The 23,266-nt window shown below is 31.1% G+C and overlaps 1 protein-coding gene across 5 annotated transcripts in view; it reads left to right on the top strand.

The window, feature by feature from the left end:
* LOC142318880 (ubiquitin-conjugating enzyme E2 Q2) overlaps positions 1–23,266 on the top strand; it is a 117,898-nt gene that overhangs the window by 10,858 nt on the left and 83,774 nt on the right. For all 5 annotated transcript variants that reach the window (XR_012755064.1, XR_012755068.1, XR_012755070.1 and 2 more), the window contains exon 2: positions 7,325–7,429. Coding sequence is in view for 2 of the 5 variants with exons in the window: in XM_075355489.1 (XP_075211604.1) it covers positions 7,325–7,429 (105 nt within the window). In the remaining 3 variants the exon portion in view is untranslated. The remainder of the gene's footprint in view (positions 1–7,324; positions 7,430–23,266) is intronic.

Genomic DNA, 23,266 nt, shown 5'->3' with positions numbered 1-23,266 from the left:
CACAAGCATATTTTCATGGGTTGTGCAACATATTGGGCTCTTGAAAGAAAGTATTAGCATCATCTCTTTCAATTGTCTCTGCTAAATGAATAAAAATAAAATTCATTACAGAAGTGAAGTTTGCAAACAACAACAAAACTGGAATCGGTCTGAGTTTGTATATGCAACAGCATTTTATCTTGCATTCCTATGTTTTTGGTGGAAAGGTAAATCTATTTTTTGTTTTAAACAATAAGTGAGTATTCTTTTTTCATCAATTAAACATTATAAATGTAGGTAAGTTAATATTTGTTTAGTGTGTTATGATTTATAATTTTTAAAAACTTAAATGTAGTTGTCTTTCCAGGTCCATTGAATATTGCTTTCATTAAACTTAAATCAGGGAAAAAAGTGATATGAAGACATACGTCTTCATATCATGTATTCCTTACGTTAATTATTATTACGTTAAATGTATTCAAAAACTTTGTGAAAATACGCTGGGAGTTAAAGATGTTGATCAACTTACAGCAGAATTTGGGCGAATATTGACAGCTGTATCCACAATATTCAAAATAAAATAATCAGAACAGATAAATTAGTTATCCCCATAGTTAATTCTATTTAGAGAGCTATTAATTGATAAAAAATGTTTCATTTTGTAGAAGATAGTGGGGTATATTTTATGTATACCAAATTTCATTAAAATATCTCTATTTGTTCTTAACATATATATTTATACTGAAAAAACACAAAAATAGCAGAAAAAATGAAAATGAAGAGAGTCAGGGTATTTATCCACTAGAATATATCATTCATTTTGATATATATATATATATTACTACTAACCTTCATTTAAAATTTCAATTGCTACTTTTTATTACTATATTTATAATTGTTGCATCAAAAAAAAAAGTTTTTGTTTTCACTCGTATTAAAAAATTAAATTTTACATTACTACATTGAGATTTTTTTTAATTAAAAATTATTTATAATAGTATATTGTAAACTTTTTAATTGTTTACTATATATAACCCAACATGCTCAAAAATTATTTTTTTTTTTAACACAAGAATAGTAAAAGACTTGGCATTAAATATTTCTTAATAAAGAAATATAATAATAATTAATATTATTATTATGTGGCCCAATTGACTAAAGAGTAAATGAAATATATTGCTCATTACACTGTTAATAGAAATAAATAAATAAAAAGGCATAAATTTAAAACAAAAAAAGTAATGTTATTAATATGTTTGAGCATTAGTCATGTCCCTGAAAACCCTTCAACATAAATTAATACTCAAAGGCTTAACACCAAGTGCATATAGTGGTGTGGCTGTTAATATACTAAGAAATATTGTATAGTGCTGTTTTTATGAAATATATCTTTGTTATGATGTATTTGATCTATGTTTTTTTTTGAGCAGAAAAATTTCTATGTTAAAAACCAAATTTTAAAAGATTGGATCTGGAGTGAAGGCAAAGAAATAAAAAAAATCATTTTTAATAATAAATAAGTATAATAACAATGATCAAGAATGAATCAGTAATATAGACCAAATTATTTTTATTATTTGTTTTGCTTATAATTAAAATAACAACAATTAAAAAGATCCATATCCTTCATGTTTTATGTATTCATATATTAATGATACGTTACCTTATGATTAATTGTCAACTCCTATAATAATTTAGTATTTTCACTGTCACAGGTGGTAAGTCTACAGGTTAGTGTTTGAATGGTTAGGTTAGTGTATGCCTTGGATAAATCCTGACACTTCCCTTGGGAATGATAATATCAGGCTCAGTATGTAATCTCACCTCCCAGATACTGTATTACAGCATCATTTCTCTATCTGTAATATAATATTTTCTGACCGGGAATTTCCAGTTTGTTGTTCAGAAGCGTTGTTAATTCCTATACTGAAACCTGGTAAATATATATTTGCCCCTCAATGTACCACATCCTATATCCTTGGCAAGGGATGGAACGAATGGTAAACCTTTGTCTATATTTTTTGTTATGTTTTTTGATATGTAAAAGGCATATGTTGTAAAAGTGGTAATCAAGATAAAAATTGAATTCCTCATGTTTATTCTGTAATTTGTAATGTGACTAGTTAAGTGGAAGAAAGTCAACTGAAGATCTGGGCTATTTGTTATGGTATGGTATGAACCTACTAATCATCTTTTAGTGATTGCTACTTTTGTCTTACAAATACAGAAGGATGTTAAACATAAAAAAATTGAATATCAGAATGTTGCATCTGCTCTTAGAATAGTTTCTCATTGTAGTTACAGATACCAATAATGCCATTGAATGGGATGGTACACAAACTGATGAAAATGTAGATATTACTGTAGAATTGTGATCCCAAATGGAAACGTGAAGCTATTTATGTGAGTTGCTTATCTGTTTTGGTGAAAGAATCAGATTTCCATCTTATTGCAATTATAAACATTTCAATGGCAAATTTATGGGGATTTTAAGATCATAGCTATAGTAATGGGCCTTGTTGATTTACCAAATATTGATGCTTTTTATGTTTATGGTAAAGCAGAGCAATACATCAGCATTTTGCAGAAAAAGAGAAATTCTTTTGAACCAGGCATCAGTGTCTCATATGACTCACTTGTTGAACCCAAGAAGATTCCTTTTCCTCTATTTCACATCACCTCAGGATTGATGAAAAATTCCGTAAAGACAAGAAGATGAAGTCTTCTAAATTTTAAGAGAACTTTTTCCACAATTTAAGTGAACCCAAACTTTCAGAGTACATTTACTGAGCCTAATATAAGAAAAGTTATTTGCAACCCTGCTTTTGAATGAAAACTCAACCAAAAGAAATCAGCAACATGGAAATCATAAGTGAAGTCTATAAAAAAGAATTTTTAGGCAACAAAAAAGAAGACAAATACACAACCCTTATACAAGTGCTCTTAACTCCTACCAAGCCATAGGATGTAGATTATCACTAAAAGTTCATTTTCTATTTTCATATATCGATTTCTTTGTGAGAAATATGAGTTGGTGGTTTCTCTTGTAATTTGGGCTGGGAAATAGGATAAAAGTGGTCCCAGGGTTGTAATTCCAGTAGATTTTAATATGTCTGATGTAAAACACAACATTTGGTGTGGAAAAATAAGTTTTTTTTAGGTTCGTAGTACTATAACTTTGTTAAATGACTAATGAGTGCAGAAGATTTACTATCAAAACTTGTAGAGAATTTAATTCTGAGATAAGTAATGTAGATGCAGCCAATAAAAAGTAAATGAAAGCTTTTAAAAATCAGTTTTTTATTTAAGCAAAACAAGCGAAAAATAGAAAATGGTATTATTCTTTTTTATATCAAATAAACATTATTCATAATAGTGAAACAAAATAAATAAAATACATAAAATGATAAATGGTAACAGAATAACTATCCTCAGTTACAGCAATTGTTCAAAATTCCCTCCTTCAGAATGTACATAGCACTCTGCTCGACATATTTCTGGTGGCTTTCCATATCATCTTTGATTGTTTTGTAGATATTTTTTTCACTCATTCATGTTCATTAAATGTAAGAAAACATTCTCTTCAGAATTTTGAATTAAAATTATTTTAGGTTACTTCATATCATAATAAATTATTCAGTAGTGAGCAACAAATTACTTATTTTTATAACTTTTTTGCTATTATTTGGAAAACTGCTGTAATTAGGCCTTTCCTGTTGTAAATTAAGCATTTGTAAATTTTCACATCTGTTTAAAAATTGCATGCATTTAATTAATTATTTGAATTATTAGTAAAAACAGGTCTGTAAATAAATAGTTTCTCATATAAATCTTAATCAAATGTCAATCCTGTATTATGAAAAGTAAATCACAAGTAAACACTGAAAAGTATTATTTTATATAAAAAATAATATCAATAATAAATAAAATAAAAATATCAGTTCCTGCTTATTTTTAAAAATTGTAACACATTATTGCTTTGTAGTGAGCACGGCTTCATCAGATGTATTGAAAACTTTAAAAAAAAGATTTTAATTTAAAAAAGATGTTTTTCCTTCTCAGTCAGATTGTACAGAGCTGAATTAATGGGGAGCATCACTAAATATGCAAAATATTTAGAACGACTCGAGGCTTCACACAGGAGATGCTGTTTACAGCTAATTTGCACTTATCATACAGCTTCTAAGGAGGTGGCCGAGGTCTTGGCTGGCCTTTTACCTGTAGACCTGCTGATTGAGCAAAAGAAGAGACTCTGGGGATTGGGACCTCTCTTCTGCCAACAAGATGAGAATTTTTGCTGATATTGAAGAGGAGTAGTAGGAATCAGGCAAAGCAGGTGGGATGAAGGGATGAAAGGGCAGTGAATGCACCATTGTAGGAAATATTAGTGGCTGGTATCAAAGGACTCAAGGCTCGTTGGGTTACTTTTTAATGCAGTTCCTAGCAGGCCATAGAGGCTATAGAGCTTACTTATACAGATTCTATTTGGACCACTTGGACGTTTGTCCCACATGTGCTGAGGAGGAGACCACTCTACATGTTTATTTTAGCTTTACACGATTTGAGAATGAATGCCAAGAAATGCTAAAAGCCTTGAGCACAGAGGTCATGTTTATTCCGGAAGACACTGAGAATTATGATGAGAGGACCCCTTGAATGGAAGGTGTAGAGGACTACATTAAGAAAGTGAATGACAGATTACATGCCTCAGAGAAAGCTTGACAGGAAATTCAATGCCGGAGGGTGTTGGGCCGGACAGGCCTGTGGCTGAGTGCTTAGAGGGCCCCTCGACCATGTGGGAGTCATCTTCACGCAATGAGGTTGTAGGCACTCTGCATACCGGCATCTGATGGCTGTATATTTCCCCTGTCAGAGGTAATGCTCCAAGAGTGGTTTCAGAAAAGGGAAGAAAAAAAGGATGCTAAACTACAAATTCATTAACTTAAAAATAATAAATTTAATTCATTATATAATGACAATTTAAGTTGTTTGAAAGTGACTATTAACATAGTCATAACTAATTCTGCCATTTCCTAAAAAACTAGATGGCTTGAAGTTATTCCTATTGAGGTTTTCAGGTAAAGTAAAATTTGATTAAGAATTTCTAAAAAGTGAAAAATTGGACCATTAAGTTTGAAAATTCAGTTAAAAACTTTAGCTGTTAGTTTGTTGTGCATGTATCAGTGCACGCACACACATACATGCACAGACAGCTATATAGGATGCAGTCCATGCCCATCATGAATTTTTTGGCAAATTGTGAAGATTTTTAAAAAATGAAGTGTGTGCCTAAATCGATATTAATAAATCGGTACTGTCTGTTATTCCATAGCCAGAGAGTGCTTATTTACATTAGACATTTGCAATTATGTATGAAAATAATGTTTATTATGAGAGTTTTTCTTCTGGAGTACTAATGAATTGCTAATATTAGATATTTTACCATTACTTACCATGTGATGGTTTTGATTGCCACGCCAACCCCCTCTGTACCTAGCCCGTATGGGCTTTACCTGATGTCATCTTCAATTCCTTGGGATTAAAATCTTTCAGTCTAGCCTCAGCCAGGATGCCACTGATGCAATTGCCATGAGTGACATTCCCATCGGTGTACTACTAACTATCTTCAACTCATAAAACACATTATGCCAAGTCTTAAGACTGAATGGACTACACAGTAATAAAGGAACTTAACTACTTATCCAAAATAGGCAAAAATGAGTTCAGCACATAACATAAAACATAAGCAAAGCATAAAACAATAACTAACAAGAACATTAACACACAATAACAGTAACAACACTAACATTAAACACAAAACACAAACAATAGCAAAAAATAAATAATATAACAACAAAATTTAAGGAAAACCCAAGCAGAACCCTAAACCCCCTCAGCAATCGTTTCTTTTGCAAGATAAATTATAAAATTTTCCACAATCACCCATTCAGTTTGGTTCCTCTAATTAGCATGGAGATCTAACACCAACCTGATGACATCAAGTCGAAAAATAGTCTCTGTGCTCATCAGCTCATATTTTGCATGTTGTAACATATGGTAAGTGTCATCTAGTTGTCCACATTGCATACACCTTCTGAAATATACCAGACTGAATTTTTGCAGTCTGCCCAGAAAAGCGCCATGGCCAGAAAGAAATTGCGTCATGTACTTATTAGGGTATACCCAATAGGCGTTCCGTAAACCAACAAAATTTGGGAAGAGATCATGCATGTAATGCCCACCCTCTGCCTCATCCTATCTGGCCTGGCATAAGGCATCTTCATGTTGTTCAGTTTCTCGAATTTTCTCAGAAGTCAGCTCACCGGACTTCTTTGCAACATAACGCTGTAGCTTCTCTGACGCGATCAAATCTATCGGTTTCAGAACTGCAGTCACCAAGATCGTGTCCTGTGAAATTTTACGGTAACCACCTGTTACTGTTTACAATATAAGGTGTTGAACCCTCAATAAAATATCCCAGTAGCTTTTAAGTTTTAGCCTATCTGCCCAAACAGGTGTTGCATGTAGCATAATAGCCTCACAAATGCCCTTATACAGGTTACTCATAGTCTTGAAATTGTACCTGAATCCGGATTGACCATATCGAATACCAAAGAAGCACTACAGGCCTTCTCAGAGACTTATTAAACTTTTATTTAAGATGCTTCTTAAATTGCAGTTTGTCATTAAGAAATACCCCTGAGGTACTTTTGAACCTGAACATACTTTATATGCTGGCCTGTCATCAAAACACTGACTTGCTGAGTCATTGCCAAACGACCTTTGAGGAGCACCATTATGGTCTTCTCTGGGCTGGACATCATTTTATGTTTATGACCTCACAGCTAAAATATCCTGCAAGTCTGAGTGGATTGGAGTTCAACCTCCCTCCATGAGCTTCCTTTGAACAGCAAGAGCCCATCAGCATAAGCCGTGATGCGATACTCACTGGGCAGCCTCAACCACAGAAGAGAATCAAACTCCACCACCCACAACAAAGGACCCAACATGCTGCCTTGGACGCCATTAGCTTACCAAATCTACAAAGATTTTGCTTCTTTGGTAAGTGTATTGCCATGGCATTGTAACAGGATGTGTCTGTGGAAGTAGCTTATTGAAAAATAGAAAGACGTGAAGTACTGATAAAATGCTGGTGATTGAGCCAGATTTAATAACCATATCCTGTGGACACCAAATTTGAACAATTCTAGTTGCAATAGTTAGCCATTCGATTGGTAGTACGCATCTGTTTATAGTTTCTAATGATCGCAACACTATAGTTTAGAAATATCATTGCTCTTATATTATTTTTAGTCAGATTTCTAATAATTGTTTTCTTTTATAGGAAACTTATCCTTCAACACCCCCTGTGTGGTTTGCAGATTCAGAAGAAACTAGTGTTACAAATGCTGTACAAATCCTTAGTAACACTTCCGGAAGAGATAATCATGTAAGTTAGTATTATTGATTTTAGAAACTTATTAATATAATGTATTTTATGATTTAACAGTAAGTAAGGTTATTGTCACCTAAAAACAAACAAAGAAGCAAATTTATTAAGAATAATGAAAGAATGCAATATTCTTGATAAGATTTGATGGATTTTTATGTGTATTTTAATATTTTATATATTTACTAAATGGATTATGTATAAGTTGGATTAATGGATTAATGTCTTAAGAAGTTAGTTTAAATTTGGATGGTGTGCAGAGTAGTATTATTACAAGATGTTCAACTTCACTGCCAAGTATTTGCTTTTGGGTCAATTGGTTTCAGAGCATCCAGCTAAAAATTAAAATGAAACCCATAGTCTCAGAATGTCATAAAAAAAAAATTATTTGCTGTATTTAACACTCTTATTAACCATGTAAAATTTTATTTTGATATCTTAAATAATTTTAAGTTATTAATTTTTAAAATTTGTTAAAAAATACTTTATTTTTGTTTCCAAGACTTTTAGTGATTATAATGTTAATTTAGTAAAAAACTTGTGACTGTCAATTTTCATCATATCACAATGGTTTTTTTCACTAAAATTTTCAGAAAAATATACAGAATAAGGTAAAAATGCATTTAGCAACTTCTCTTAATTTCTGCAGTAAATATAAGCTCAAACCTGAATTTCATAATATTTTTGAAGAAAAAACCAAATTTTAAAATGCGATCTAAGATAAAAAGCACTAAAGTAACCAAAGTATTTTTTTATTTTTTTTTATATAAGTCTAAAGGATGAGCAAGCAGGTTCTGGAAGGAAATCTGTGGTTTTTTAACTGCCAATACATTTAATACATCATGAAACAACTGACAAATAATTCATATTAATATGCTGCAACTTAAGATCGTATCAAGATCCTATAAACCAATTTATGGCTCATTTCTAAAATATACATTACATACTGTATTTATTTAATTTAGCACATAAGTCATACATAAGTTTTTGTACAAAGTACCATTTTTTAAACATTAAGAGTTGAAAGTGTATAATTTAATTTTGACTAAACTTAAAAAGTTAACATACAGTGAATTGAATAAAATCAGTGAATGAAAAAACAACTTAGAAAGTCTTCTGAAAGTCTTGACATAGCTCATTTGCTAGTTACACCTGTTAATGTCAGTGGAATTACAGAATTGTTTCTTACAGTAAAACTGCTTTGAACAAAACACCAACACCTTATTATTTGTCGACTTTTGTTTGTTTTAAAGTCTTGTTGCACTGAAGGTTGATTGAATTAATTTCCTTCTCAGGAAAATAATACATTCTCCTGGTTGCTTTTGTGACTGGGAGGTTGATAGATGAAATTATTTTGCTCACAGGATTCCAGCAAACATCTTCTTTTGAGAGCCAGTGAAAAGACTGAGCAGGCCTGTGGGGATGCAGAAATCTAACTTTTATGTCATCTTTATCTTCATGTTTTCATAAAACTAATCCAAAAACCCACTGGTCATCATAAGCGCCAACATCAGACATCTTCACTGATTGGTTTTTGTCAGAAAAATTGACTGCAGAGGTTTTTATTAAAACTTGCACATTTTGTTGCGATTGAGTCTTCAGATTTGGGTTCAAAGTAGTGAAAACTATGTGTCCCAGGAACTGTCTTGGCTTTGGAGAAATGAGCATCTAATTTTTGGTGTGCTTCTATCATTATGAATTTTATGTTTTCTATTTTTGTCTTGCAAAAATCAAAGAATTATTGGGCATTACCAGAACTATGTTGGAGACTTGCTTTTGTCACAGTGCACTTGACAGTGCCACCAGTACCATCACAAGGTGACTTCCCATGGCTGGTAGCAAAAAAGACCATGTAGTTTTTAATCCAAAGTCCTTTTCATGAAGGCACAGATGGAGAAATTTTTTATACTGTGCTGCACATCCATCACTATATTAAGTCATGCTTTTCACCTCTGCAAAAACCCTTTTTTCAAGTATTCAGCAACAATTTTGTGTTTCATGAACAAATTGTACATCATGCTCTATGTCATCAGACACTATATACAAACTAGAAACTATTAGGTCTTCATTGCTGTCATGACATTTGTAGAACACAACTGGATGAAGAGAACAGCTGTTGCTTCTCCAATGATACCCTTGGGCTTCATTTTGCAAAACAAAGGAATAGTTTTGTCTAAAATCAATAAGAACAACAGTGGTTTCATATACTTTCAGATTGCTCTTGATTTTTTCAATTATCTGGCCTGAGATTTAGTAATGAAAGAGTGAGGTATTAGTTTTTCTAGGCCTTCAACTAAGATTTCCAGATATTCTTCTAATGTTACAGTTAACTGCACCTGTTTCTGTCAGTAGATATCAAAGTGGAATATGTCACCTCATCATTAGGATCCCACCCTTCAAATTTCTCCATAATGAAGGATTTTAGATTGCTTGAAGGGCAGTTTGAGTGTGCCATAATATACAGTCTCTGTTGTCTCTTATTCTCAATAAGTTCATTGTAGTTTTCTTCAATTGAACAAGCGTAAAGCAATGGTAAAACATTTTCATGAATAGTAGACAAACAAAATGTGTACCAGCAGTACCTGCTAATACACATCGTTTTGGTCGAAGCATGCAGAATTTGAAGAGTCCAATTTTAAGACCTGGGTGTTCAAACTTGAAAGCAGGGTACAGCTCATTCAATTTCCTAACAACATTTTTTGCATGTATTCATTTTTTGAAATGTTTATTTTATCTTTAGCACCTGGTATGATTCGAGAGTATTTACCACTTTGATTAAAGCTTTTGACAAACCTAATCACATATTCATTTAGTCCTTTTCTTGGCTCAGGCAGTGTAATTATACTCTTATTTTTAAGAAGATCCTTAGCTTTACATGTAGTATACTCACATTGACTTCTTTGCTTGTTTCTTTTTCTGTTCCATGAAGCAGGAACTAGGGTTAAAATTTGTGTTTTTTCTCTTTGTAAAGTGGTGAAATTAAGCTTTTCTTTCATTGAGGCTATTAGTCTGTCCATATCCTTTACTTTTTGTTCAGTTTCTTTTGTCAACGCAGGTGGAGATTTATCTTCTAAAGGAAATTCCTGTTCTAAAATCTTGCTTACTTTTGACTTTGTTACCAGTCAAAAGTAAGCAAGGTAAGCAAGACTCAATTTTTTTTTTGCATAGCTTGATTTGCTATGTGGTGCTATTCCATGAAGTTTAAATTGGGATTTCCCTAAATTTTGCATGGATGAATTTAGTTTTTCCTATTTCTGTTGTTTAGAAATAGATAGTTCTAAGCTGCTTATCTCTTCATTATCACCGACCATTTCTTCAATTTTACTTTCATCATGCAATAGTGTGTCATGTTTGTTAACTTTTTGTCTACAAATATAACATATTTTCTGCCCAGGGACTGATTTTACAATTAATTATTTTTTGGCAGAGTTCCCAACTTATTACTCTTAAAGATTTTGATATTTTTTCTTGTCAGATTGGAATGGGTCCTTACAGAATTTTTGGTAGATCTCAAACTTGTTTAAGAAAAATGCTTTATGATGCTCACAGACAGAAATTAATTGTTCTAAACTCACTCCACTCCTCAGACTTAATATATTAACTTCTGATTGTTGCAATGATGTAATACTGATCAGCTTAGTCTGTTGTGTATAACTCAACTTATAGCATTCAGTTCTATTTCCTTTTCCAACACTACATTCAGGTTGGTTTGCAGACATTTTAATAAATACACTTTACAAACTTTCATTAAGAATCACAGTCCAAATAAAACTAATAGGTGAAGGCCTATGCTTGTAGTTTGGTGAGATGGAGGGGGCATTCATGTTAAATCCTGAATTATTCATGTTGGAACAAGCAGCATCCTTCAATGAAGCCTATATCTACAAGGAAAGAGTGATGGTGACTAAACTGCTTAATCTTCATTCTTTACATTTTCTTATTGCTACAGGTATCTGGCATTTTCTTTGATTACTTTATTTACACAGTGTAATAAGTGTAATTATAATTCCAAAATCAATTCCAAATTGATTGTGTCATAAATATTTTAACAACTTCAGGTCAAGTAACGTTTCATAACATAATTTCACTATCTTGTATATGAAGCATAATGTGCATTTTTCCTGAAGTAAAATGTGTATTATTTAAAGGTTAAACAAATTTTCTTCCACAATCTACCAGCTCATACTTTTAGATTATATATATATATAAAATACTTTGGACTGTAGTTGCCTTTTGTCTAGTTTGTGGTTGGCAATAGAACATAGATGTTTGGCTTTCCCATCATTCCTGTGTTTTTGTCATGGATCTGTTTGCTATTAACAAGACCTTAAGAATACTTAGCCCAACATTTTGACACGTGCTTGACTGTTAAGATTAACTTACTGCCCTGATTGCTCATTAGTGCCTTGCAGGTGATTACTGATATGTTCTCCAGACACCTTACTGTCTGTGATATATAGTCTATTATCTCTGACTCAGCAAATACAACCATGAGCTTCTGCTGGATCTGTAGTATATTGGAATTTCAGGCAATAAGCGCACTGATTGTGTGGAAAAAGAAGGCTGTTTGCAGCCTCCTTTACTTTTGCATTGTTTCGAACGATTTTGTCTGTTTTCTGAAGATGGTGGTTCATGATGATTGGCAGAGTAAATGGAATGCTACCATCAATAGTAAAAATGTTAATGTTAATCCATCAATAGTAAAAGTAATGTTAAGGACGTCACCATAGGGCTCTTCATGTAGGAATAACTTTTGTGAGGAGGTTATTAGACTCATTTATGATGACTCAAGTTAATACATGTATTTGTGTTCACTGCAGCTGCCAACTAATGGTGCAATACATCCTTGTGGACTGTCTGTTATGCGGCATTGCATCAGAAAATTAAACTAGGGCCTAACATACAAAGAATCTTAGGCAACAATGTATCAATGTTGTCTAATGTCTTATGATTTCTTAAGACTGTGCATCTGGATTCTAATATTTTATTAAGATTATCTTATTTCTGCCTTTTGACGTTCAGCAATTTTATTGTTTTATTTTGTTAATTCTAATAATTCTATGTAATACTCACCAGAAAAGATTGTATAGAAATTTCAGATTTCTAGCTTCATTCAAGCTTTGTGAGCATGTAGACACTTTTAGCATATCTTATTCAGGGAAAGCTTGGAAAACAAGCTTTATTTTTATATGTATTAAGTAATATTTAAAAAAATGATTGCATTTTTTTAATATAAATATATCAAGTAATCATTTGAAAAGTTACCACATTTATTATTTAACAGCTATCAGTCCCATTATATTTCTCTTTGCAGGCATGTGTACCATTCTTGGAGGGGAACCAGTTAAAATTATTTTCAAAGGGGTGGAACCCACTTCTTCTGACTTGGGTCAGTAACACTGTATCCCAACATAAAAAAAAAAAAACACATTTTTAATCATAACTTCAATACCAGTGAATTAATTTTTATTTTATTTGTACCGAAATACTCGGTCATTCAAAGAGCCTTCCAATGAGGTGTCACAAGCTACGTCTCATTTAAAAAACAAGTTTTTAACCCTTGAATATTTAGAAAACATTTAAGGGTGAAATTTTGTACTGGTAATTTAAAAAATAATTTTCACAGTTTCAATCCACAGATTATGATTATTTCAAATGGTTTAAGAAGTAATATCATGTAATTTTGTAGTTATTTTTGTTGGACTTAAATTTAAAAAAGTACTACCCCAAGTGGTTTTTCGCAACTACTGAGCAAAGGCGTGGGTGAATTTTAATTTTCTTTTCATCAAACTTCATTATTTTTTTCGGGTTGTCAATTAATGTAACTAAATGTTACCATTGCCATCTAAGATTTTTATGTTGCGGTGTAGTGTTGAGGGGGGTTCTACCCCTTTGAAAATAATTTTAAAAAGGTTCCCCCTTGAGAATGGTGTACATGCCTGCAAACAGAAATACGATGGGACTGATAGCTTTTGAATAATACATGTGTTAACTTTTCACCCGGTATAAAAGCATTTAGTGATGTTATGTTCATTATTATGTATAAAATTACAGAGAATTTTTTAGTGATATAAAATAGCTTGAATTTTTGAAGATCAAATTTGGTTGCTTCCCTCACAAAAATTAAACTTTCATTGCTAAATACTAAATAATGTTATAAATTAGTGTCTAGATCAATAATGGACATCTTAATTTCACAAACTAGAATACTATCAGAAATTAATTTCAATTCTTGAAATAAATGAACTTTGAAGGTTTAATTCATTATTTTTTGATGTTTACAACAATAATATTTATCATTTAACATGTCTTCACACTGCTTAGTCAATTTTAACAATAAGGAATTTCTAAAAATATCTACATTAAATATGCAGATTTAGGCCACCCTAGTTTTTATTTAGCCTTAATACTGTCTGTTTCATCAAAGTGTTGGCATTTCCTTGACATAATGTATTTCAAAACGGGACACAATTAAGAAATAAAATAGAAAACACACTAACTTCTTTACATAACCTACTCCTATTGGATTATGATCTTGTTCACAGAGTGCATTTTGAAAATATTAGTATAGGCAGGACAGAAACAATTAGTAGATTAATTATTAAACAAAAGAGCTTATACAAAGTGTTTTTCAAACTGATCATAACAAATAACTAATTTAATAATGAAATCCCCTCACATTAATCTTAAAAATTGTTTGTCATCTTCAAAATTTATTTTTTATTATATTTTAAAATACTTTGATGATTATTTTAATTAATTGAGAAGTGGACAGGTGGGTGAACTGATCTAGTAGCTATACTTATTGTTTATGGCAATGCGTAAAGTAGGTTTTAATCCAATAATGTTTTTATTATTATTTTTGTCTGCTGTGGTTGCAATGTTTCATAAAAGCAATTTCTATTTAACCAAACTAGTCTTAACTGTTTTTGTTATCTCTAATTTTAATGTTATTAATGTTGCTAGAAGTCTAATTTTCTTTGTCTGCGATCACGTCATTTCTTCAACTTGTTCGTATTCAGCAACTATTTTATCAGTCTTACGTAATTCTTTTAATAGTCTGCTTGCTTTAAAAATAATCGTTGTTATGTTCTTTCCTACCCAAACTTCCCGTTTATGCTAATTTCTTTATCTTACCAATACCAGCACACTACCCCTTTTGTCGACACACACTCTTCGGTCTATTGCCTAGTTTGTTTCCCCCTCTTCTCATCACGCCACCTTTTCTTCAGTCCAGAAAAGACTTTCATTGTGGGTGGACCTGGGACTCTGTCACTTCTCACTCACTCACTCTCTCTCTCTCACCATGAAAGACTTTCGTGGTGTGTGGACCTGGGACTCGGTCACTTCTCTCTCTCTCGTATAGTTGTTACTCTCGTCGTCTTCGTGCCTTCATAAACGTTGGTAATTCTCTGTCACCATATTCTTCTTGTTCTACTCGTCAGTGTTTTGTGAATTTACATTTTTCTATGTTCGTTTTGCCTCGTTTCTTTGTTAAGTTAATTTTCCAATTCTGTAGATATCGTCTCTGTTGATAGTGGTTCAGTTGCTACAAACCAGCCAATTTTATCGATACAGAATTCTCTCCAAACTCATTACTACAAATCTGAGACGCTCCGTATTATTCAATTTCTAACAAAGTTTTACCTCTGTATTTTTTGATACGCCATTGCAGACTACGCCAAGGATAAACTGTATGTATTTATGTGTACTTTAATTTCATGAGTTCATCTTTTACAAATATTTATGTGTGGTTAAGGCAAATTCAAATTATTCATCATTTATTATATAAAACAGTTAGGTTATTAGTAAAATCAGTGAAATACACAATTAATTGTACTTTTGAAATTCAAGATTGGTTTAAAAACCAAGATTGGTTTTTTCACTCAAGTATAATCATGCAAGTTGGCTTAGATAAAGGTTATGTTATTATTTTTCATGTGCAACATATTTTATGTGCTATTAATGCCAACTATTGTTATAATCAAATCTACTTGTAATTAAATACTACTTCAGAATTATAAAAATATGTATGTCACAAACATTAATGAACATGAATGTGTTGGTTAATAACATTTTATATACATTTTAGCAACTTTCAAGAATGTTTTCTATTGTACTCCATTGATTCTTGTAACTGCACAACCTTTTAATTTCATTTGTAAAATAACAATTTTAATGGGACAGTTATAGTCATTTGACAATAATTATTTATAATTTTGTTTCTTTGTTTATTTTAAGTACTAAAATTTGTTATTCAAACTTCTTATATTTCACATAATTTCAATGTTTTAGATTCTTGCTGTTGTTAATATTTTAATCAATGCTAAATATTGTTTTGCTCAGTCAAGTATTATATTATTTTTACAAATTAGAAAAAAGAAGTCATTAACATGAGAATGGCTAAGAAACTTAATATTTTCAAGAAAGCTTGCTTACTAAATGAACTCTATTTATATGATTACTTATTACAATTTGTTTATATTGTGATTAACTCTTTTTTTGCCAATGATAAGAATTACTTTAGTTTATTTTTCTAAGTTAGTGACATTTTTTCATTGCTAATTTTCATTATTACAGAATATGTCAGTAATGCAACAGTTTTCCAGTTACACTATGTTCTTTGATGTTATGTTATAAGTTTATAATTGTAAAAAAGGTGTTTAAGTTGTTGTTTTCAGACTTTGTTAAATTGCAGATTTTCATATTATTAGCCTATATGCAGTTTATTTGTGTGATAAATTATAGATTTTCAAAATGATTATTTGAAAAATGTACGTTTATGTATTTCTCATTTAATATTATAATTTGATATGTTAATTTCAGCTGATATTCCTTGTATAAATTCTGTATAGAGTTAAGTTATGTTTATTTCATAATTTCATTTAATTTTTAAGGTTATGATTTAAGATAAGGTTAAGTTGTTTTTTCTCTAATTAAAGTCCAATTTCTTTTGGCAAATACGAGCTGTGCATCATTTTATTTTTGTTAATTTTTACACAATACTTATGTTATTGCATTAAAACGAAATATAATCTGTGAACCATAATTCACCCATTTTCTATTATAGCCTTTCTTTCTGAATTTGAAATCTATTTCACTGCAATCTGCAATCTATTTCACCAACAGAGAGAAGTATTGTTACTGGAGTAAGCAATTTCAAGAGATTATATGTTTTTCAACACAACAAAGGAGAAATTTTATTAATAATTTAAGAAGTATATGTTTTAATTGTATGTTAAAGAATTGTTGGAAAACACAAAACTGTAAATCACCCTTGAAAATGGATTGCTGTAAACTGTCACAAGACCTGTTTTTTTAGTTTAATTTTTCACATCTTTTAATTTTTATTTTTTTGTATTAGTTTTCAAAGTCCTTGAATATTAAAAAAAAAAGAAAAATAATTTTGATAGTTATTTTTTTCATGGGCAAGTCTTGAATTAATGCCATTTTTGTCTGTCCTCTCTCTGCCCAGTTTTCTGTTTTGGTCTGGTATGAGTATTTTTAGTGAGTCGCTCTTTTTCAGAAGAGAAGCAAATCTCACATAATTGTGGTGTCTTACTAAATCTTGGTAATTAAACATGATATATGCTGGATGCACATTTTTTCTTATCCCTTTCCCTTCTCCCCCAAAAATTATTGTAATTAAATTAAATTAACATATTTAGTGAACTTTAGTCGGTTTTGATTGCTTATTTTGCGTGTTTGTATTGGATTGGCAAAAGTTAATATGCCTTCAAGAAAGAGAATTAACCCTTATTATTGAAATGCTGCTAAAAGAATGAGAATATCTCTGTCTTCTGAAATAGCTGAAGTTCATGATTCTTGATTAGCTACTAACCAAGAGCACTCTGCCCAGACCCAAGCTGTAGCTTCACTTACAGCAGGATCATATCAGAACTTCTGTGTCAAGAACGAGGGAAATGTTGGAGAAAAAGATAGCTTTATAAGTTTTGTTATTTATCAGTATTATTCTCACAATCATGAGGATAATGAACATCTGGTATCTAGGGAGCTCCACCCCCTGGCTAGATGGGAAGGATGATTGAAGTGAGCCATGACTAGCTAATTTAAAATAAATTTAAAATTTGATATGTCTGTTAGTATGAATGTTTCACAAATTTCTCTTTACTTTTATTTTTTTTTATTCCAAAATGTTTTTGTTAACTTCATGATATATGACTTGGTTAAAAATATTTTTTACTGATTTTTGTTTGTTGCTGCATATTACCTTACAAAAGCCTAAAATATTCTGTTGAAACTGATAGAATATCTTGACTGTGAAAAAATGATAGGTTGTTTTTATCCCAGATTTGTTAATAGGAATTTTTGTGTTAAAAGATAGTTTCTTGACATTTTCTTGTTCTGATCACCTTAAAATTAATTTCATTATTCAGCTTATAAAATTTGATAATGTTTGTAGAGTATTAACAAATTTTAAAGAAAAGCCACAATAATTGGGGATCTCCAACCAATTTCTTGTCAAAAGGGCTCACTAAAATTCTAAAAAAAAGCTTAATTTTATATGGTTACAATATTTTATAACAAGTGGGTATAAGTATCTAAAGGTCAACTTACTCTTTCTGTTTCTTGTTACCTTTGTTTACCAATCCTTAAAACTTTTTTCAAATTAAACTAAATAATAGACAAACTAGATCACTTGTCAAATTGGGTTAACTAAATGTTTTGGGTGTTTAGGAAATAATAAATAATTTTTCTGGAAGTTTGCTCAAAATGAAAAAAATAGTCATTTTTGTTTTTTACAATATAGTTTATTTTTCATTACTTTTTTCATAATTATTTCCAAGTTTTTATACAGGCACATAAAATAAAACTTGAAACTTACAGAGTGTTCTGTTAATACAATTAACAATTTTTTTTAATAAAGTTTTTTTTAATGTTTTATTACTCCTCTCTGTGTGTAGACAGATATACGAAAAAGACGAGGGTGAATCAAATACAAGTGGTCATTTTTATCTATAAATTTATTGATTAATAATATACACAATTCATACATTTATCATTTCTCTATGAAGTCTCCTACACAATCTATACACACTTTATCCTACGATTTAGAAGCTTGAATATTCCTTGTTCATAAAAATTTTGAGGATGAATCTTCAACCAATTGCACATGCTCTCCTTAATGTCTTCAGTGTTTTCGAATTGTTCCCCTCCAAGCGATTCTTTCAAGGGTGCAAATAGAATTTAGTCATTGAGGGACAAATCCGAACTGTAGGGAGGGTGGTCAAGGGTTTCCCAGTGCATTTTTTTCAATATATCACTAGTCAAAATCACAGTGTGCAGCCTGGTGGCATTGTCTTGGAGAAGGATGGCATCTCTTGTTTCATTAGGCGTCTTTTGTTGACTGTAGCTGCTGGCAATTGTAAGCCATCCACATTCACCATTTGTTGTTGATTTTGGAGAAAATTAATGAGTAAAAATCCCCTTGAGTAAAAAAAAAATGTTGCAAGAACTTTTCTGGCTGACAGACAGGTTTTGGCCTTCACTGGGCAGCCTTCATCCTTTTTTTGCCACTTCAAACTCACCATTTTTGACTCCAGAATGTAATGATAGACCCATGTCTCATCACATGTGACGATGCGCCTCAAAAATCATCCCCTTCTTGCCAAAATCGATTTTGAAGTCTTACAGATCTCTAACTTGACCTATTTTTGATTTTTGGTTTGCAATCTCAGAAGCCATCGAGCACTAATTTTCCTAAAACCAAGGTGATCAGTGATAATGGATTGAGCACTCCCATAGCTAACTTCTTATGATGCAATTTTTTCAACAGTGAACCAGTGATCGATCACCTTTGATAAGCTCTCGAATGGCATGGATGATGTCAGCTGTGAGACTTGACCTTGGTGTCAATAATGACTTTTGTTTTGTACACTTTCTTGCCTGCTCTTAAATTATCTGGCCCATTTATACATTAAGTTCTGGGACAGTGTAGCATCACCAAACTGTACCTTTGGACAAGTTAAAATGTCCGCAACTTTAACGCCTTCATTAGTTAAAAACTTTATGATTATATATTGTACAACAGATAATGGAACTTCTTGCTTACTCACTCATGGCTGTACTGACAACAGAACAAAACGTAGGAGCTAACCAAGCTGGTTCCCCCTCTCTAACACACCAAACATTAACACCCCACTCTGCCATCCAGCTCGGAACTGCTTGCTGCGTAACAGCAAAATTACTATTTAAATGTGATTTACTGTCGTATTTGCTAAGTACACAAAACAAAAACAGAAAGTATCTAATAGAATTTTTCAGTTATTTGTTTACTTGACAGAATGCTCAGTATTCTACAGGTGGGGCAGAGAAATAGGATGTTTTTGAATAGCTGGTATTTGTCGGTGAGAGGGGAAAGCAGAGTGTGGGTGGGGGACATTCAGTTCCTTTGTTCGTGGCACTTCATTTTCAGTCGGCATCATAGAATAGTAGAGGTTAAAACACCATGTTCTTGCATACGACTGCTTTATGAAGAATGGTGAATCAGTGACTGCAATTCATCATAAGTTTCGACATAGATATAGCATCCACCAAAATGACTCTATTTCCAATCGTATCACATTATTACATTAGGTTAATAATGTTCATTCAGGATGCTCATAGGAGAAAAACAAATCACCAGGTGCACCACATACAGTACGTACGTACTCTGGAAAATGTGGTAAAGGTTAGAAAAGCATTGTTATAAAAGACATGCTGCAGAACTTCAAATCAGCAATTGCTTAGTGAGGCATATTTTACATGAACTACATTTTCATTCATACTAGTTAGTGGATGTACAGGAGATGAAAGAACCAGATTGCCTCATTCAAATTGCTAGGAAGAGTGGAGGGTAATTTCCAGAAATGCTTAAAACAGTGTGTAAAAAAGTGACCATTTGAAAGATGTAATTTTCCAAACATCAGTATTATTAAATGCTATATTACAACAAATCTATACATGCCCAGTAAACATTTTTCAAACAAAAGTGACAATTTTGTGATGAATTAAAAACAATCATATTTTTCTGCCTCACCTGCACTATATTTTTATAAAAGTTTTGTTTTCATTGAAGAACGTGCTATTCAGCCACAATGTATAAGTTGAACCAATGCTTAATGCAGAGCTTTGCCCACAAATGCTTCAACCACATAATCTTATTTGTACTAATAAGTACTTTAAAGTACTTATTAACAGTTTAAAGTATTAAAATAAAGTATATTATAATACTTGTAATGTTAATAATAGACATTTTAAGAGCACATTCTTTTACACGGCAGACTTAACTTATTTTTTAGCTTCTTTTTTTTGTGATTCACTCACTAATAATGCTTACAGATGTTGTTCTTAGAGTTGAAGAGATTTTAAATTGTCAAAGTTCATTCATGGTCGATAAAGTCTCTAACTGAGCATGATTGCACTTGAAGAAGACATGATAACATTCATGACATTGGTATTCGCATTCGTGTATTGACTATAAGATGCTAACCGTACAGTCTGTTCAAAATTGCTCACCTTGCAATTGGAAGATAAACCACTTCTCAGTCTTATATAGATATATATTTTTTTTATTTATGAAGTAAATAACATTAAATACTTTGATCTCCAGATGTGGAAAACTTTGTATTAGGCAAGCAATATTACAATTTCTTCTCTAAAAGTTCAGTTTGTATGGATGATGGGAATAGTTAAGTTTCTTTAAATTTGATAATCATCAATTTAAAGTAAGAACAAAGCCAAAGAACCTTAACTCGTGTTTCTATGTTTAAATAGGATTGAAGATAAAATGGTTTTTAAGTAGGAAATTACGAAATTTAATAAATTGAGTAAAACTGGTTAAATATATAGATCTGAAATTTAATAAGTTATAAGTTAATAGAATGAACTACCTTGCATAGAAATTTAATTGCAATTTAGTATTTTTTTTTTAATGACAGTTGATCACAGCAGCATACAAATTAATCTGAACACATATGTTATTTAATCAAAAGCAGCTTCATTTAGAAAAAAAATTATACCAATATAGTTTGTGAATATCTGTTAATTAATATGTCCTCTCTTAATTTTAATCACTTTACATTCATGATTTGGCATCAATATAACAAATGTACTACACATTTTTTTTATTTCTTCATCATAAAACCATACAAATATTATTGCTTTATGACGTCAATTTTTGAGGTGCAATTCATTATTTAGAGTCGTTTTTTTGATTATTTCCCCATTAAGATTTTATTCTATTATTACTCTATAACGATTTTTAGTTGGGTCAGGTCTGGGGAATTCTCTGGCGACAGGGAGCACTTCAATGTTTAATTTTTAAACAAATTTTCTTTGGTCCAGTTAGCATGCACTTTGGCTCACAAGAGCTATCTTTTATTTTTTTTATGCATGGCTGGTGTTAAAAGCTGCTTTTTAGCTGGCCAACAAGCTTTTTGTCCAGCTGCTAGAATTTGGCATCTAACATTAATCACATTTAAGTCTGGTAATTCTCAATTAAAGTTTACAGCAGATAGTTCTGGATCAGCTTTACTTTTTCTCATTAACAACTGATCTGTTGGAGTAGTTTTTCTTTTAAGGCCACATTTGCCTTTCCTTTCAGGTAAAAAGGTGTGAAATAGAAGCTATTTGTAATTTCACAGGTATGTTCAGAAAGAGAAACAATTTTGTAATGCTTTCTTGGAGTTATATACTATATATATTAAAGACACACAGAACAAAAAATATGAAAATGTAATTTTGTATAAAAAAATGAAATAAACTTTTACAAAACACTGTTATTATAACATGAAACTTGCTAAATAATCAAAGAACAATAACCTCAAATTACACTTACAGAATGAATGTGGTCAAGCAGTTTAGCCACAACCCAGAAATAAATAAAAAATTCCTTGTGTTTGGAGTAATTTGAACACTATTTATTGTGTTAACCTTGATCCAGTTGATAACTATATATATTATAAACCTTTTGAAGTAGTGTCTGAAAAATTCCAGAGTTACAATAATTAATGGCCAACATAGTTTAACAAACCGAAGCTCACAAACTCTTTGACTTTATGTTAAATTATTGTCCATATAAAGCATATGATGCTGTATTTGTTAATATTCATCCCAAAAATTAATTGAAACAAAAAAATTGCTGCAAAATCCTTTTTTTTTTAATTTTATTTAATTCTGAAATTTATTAGATATATATTAATTTTTTTCTGATTTTAATAAGATATCTGTAGAATTAGAAGTTTATTTCAGCTCTTATTTCACCACTTATCAGAATATTGAAAAATGTTTATATTATGATAATAAGTAAAGCATTAACATAAATTACAAAATTAGTTAAATCTGTACCATTGTCAAATTGATATTATGGAACAAATATAGGTGACTTTTAAAATAAACTTTTCTTTATTTCAATTACATGTAACTGAGTTATATGATAATCATTGTACATAAGAAACTAGTTCCCTATTTCACATTTTTTTATGAGTAAATTAAATTTATATAAAAGATGTCTGTTCATTACAGTTCCTGTTTGTTTTATTTAAGTCTGTTTCCTGTGATAAAAATTGACTTCTTTTACCAGAAAAATAATGTTCATTGTTTGTAGCCAAGTAAAAGGATATAAAATCAAGATAAAAATTTCAAGAGATAATAAAAATGCTGATTTCATTTGTCCTTGAAATAGATTACTGCAGAAAAACCTGTGAATTAACGTAGTGCTGCAACTTATGATTAGCTACTAAGCAATGAGAGTAACACATGCGATCTCAACAAAAGGGAAAATACCCCTAGTGTGGATTTATTTGGGTAATCAACTAGAACTGTTTTGTAAAATGT

The sequence above is a fragment of the Lycorma delicatula genome, chromosome 1 (assembly GCF_047948215.1).
Source record: "Lycorma delicatula isolate Av1 chromosome 1, ASM4794821v1, whole genome shotgun sequence".
NCBI classification, from domain to species: domain Eukaryota; kingdom Metazoa; phylum Arthropoda; class Insecta; order Hemiptera; family Fulgoridae; genus Lycorma; species Lycorma delicatula.
This window is presented reverse-complemented; position numbering and strand designations above follow the sequence as displayed.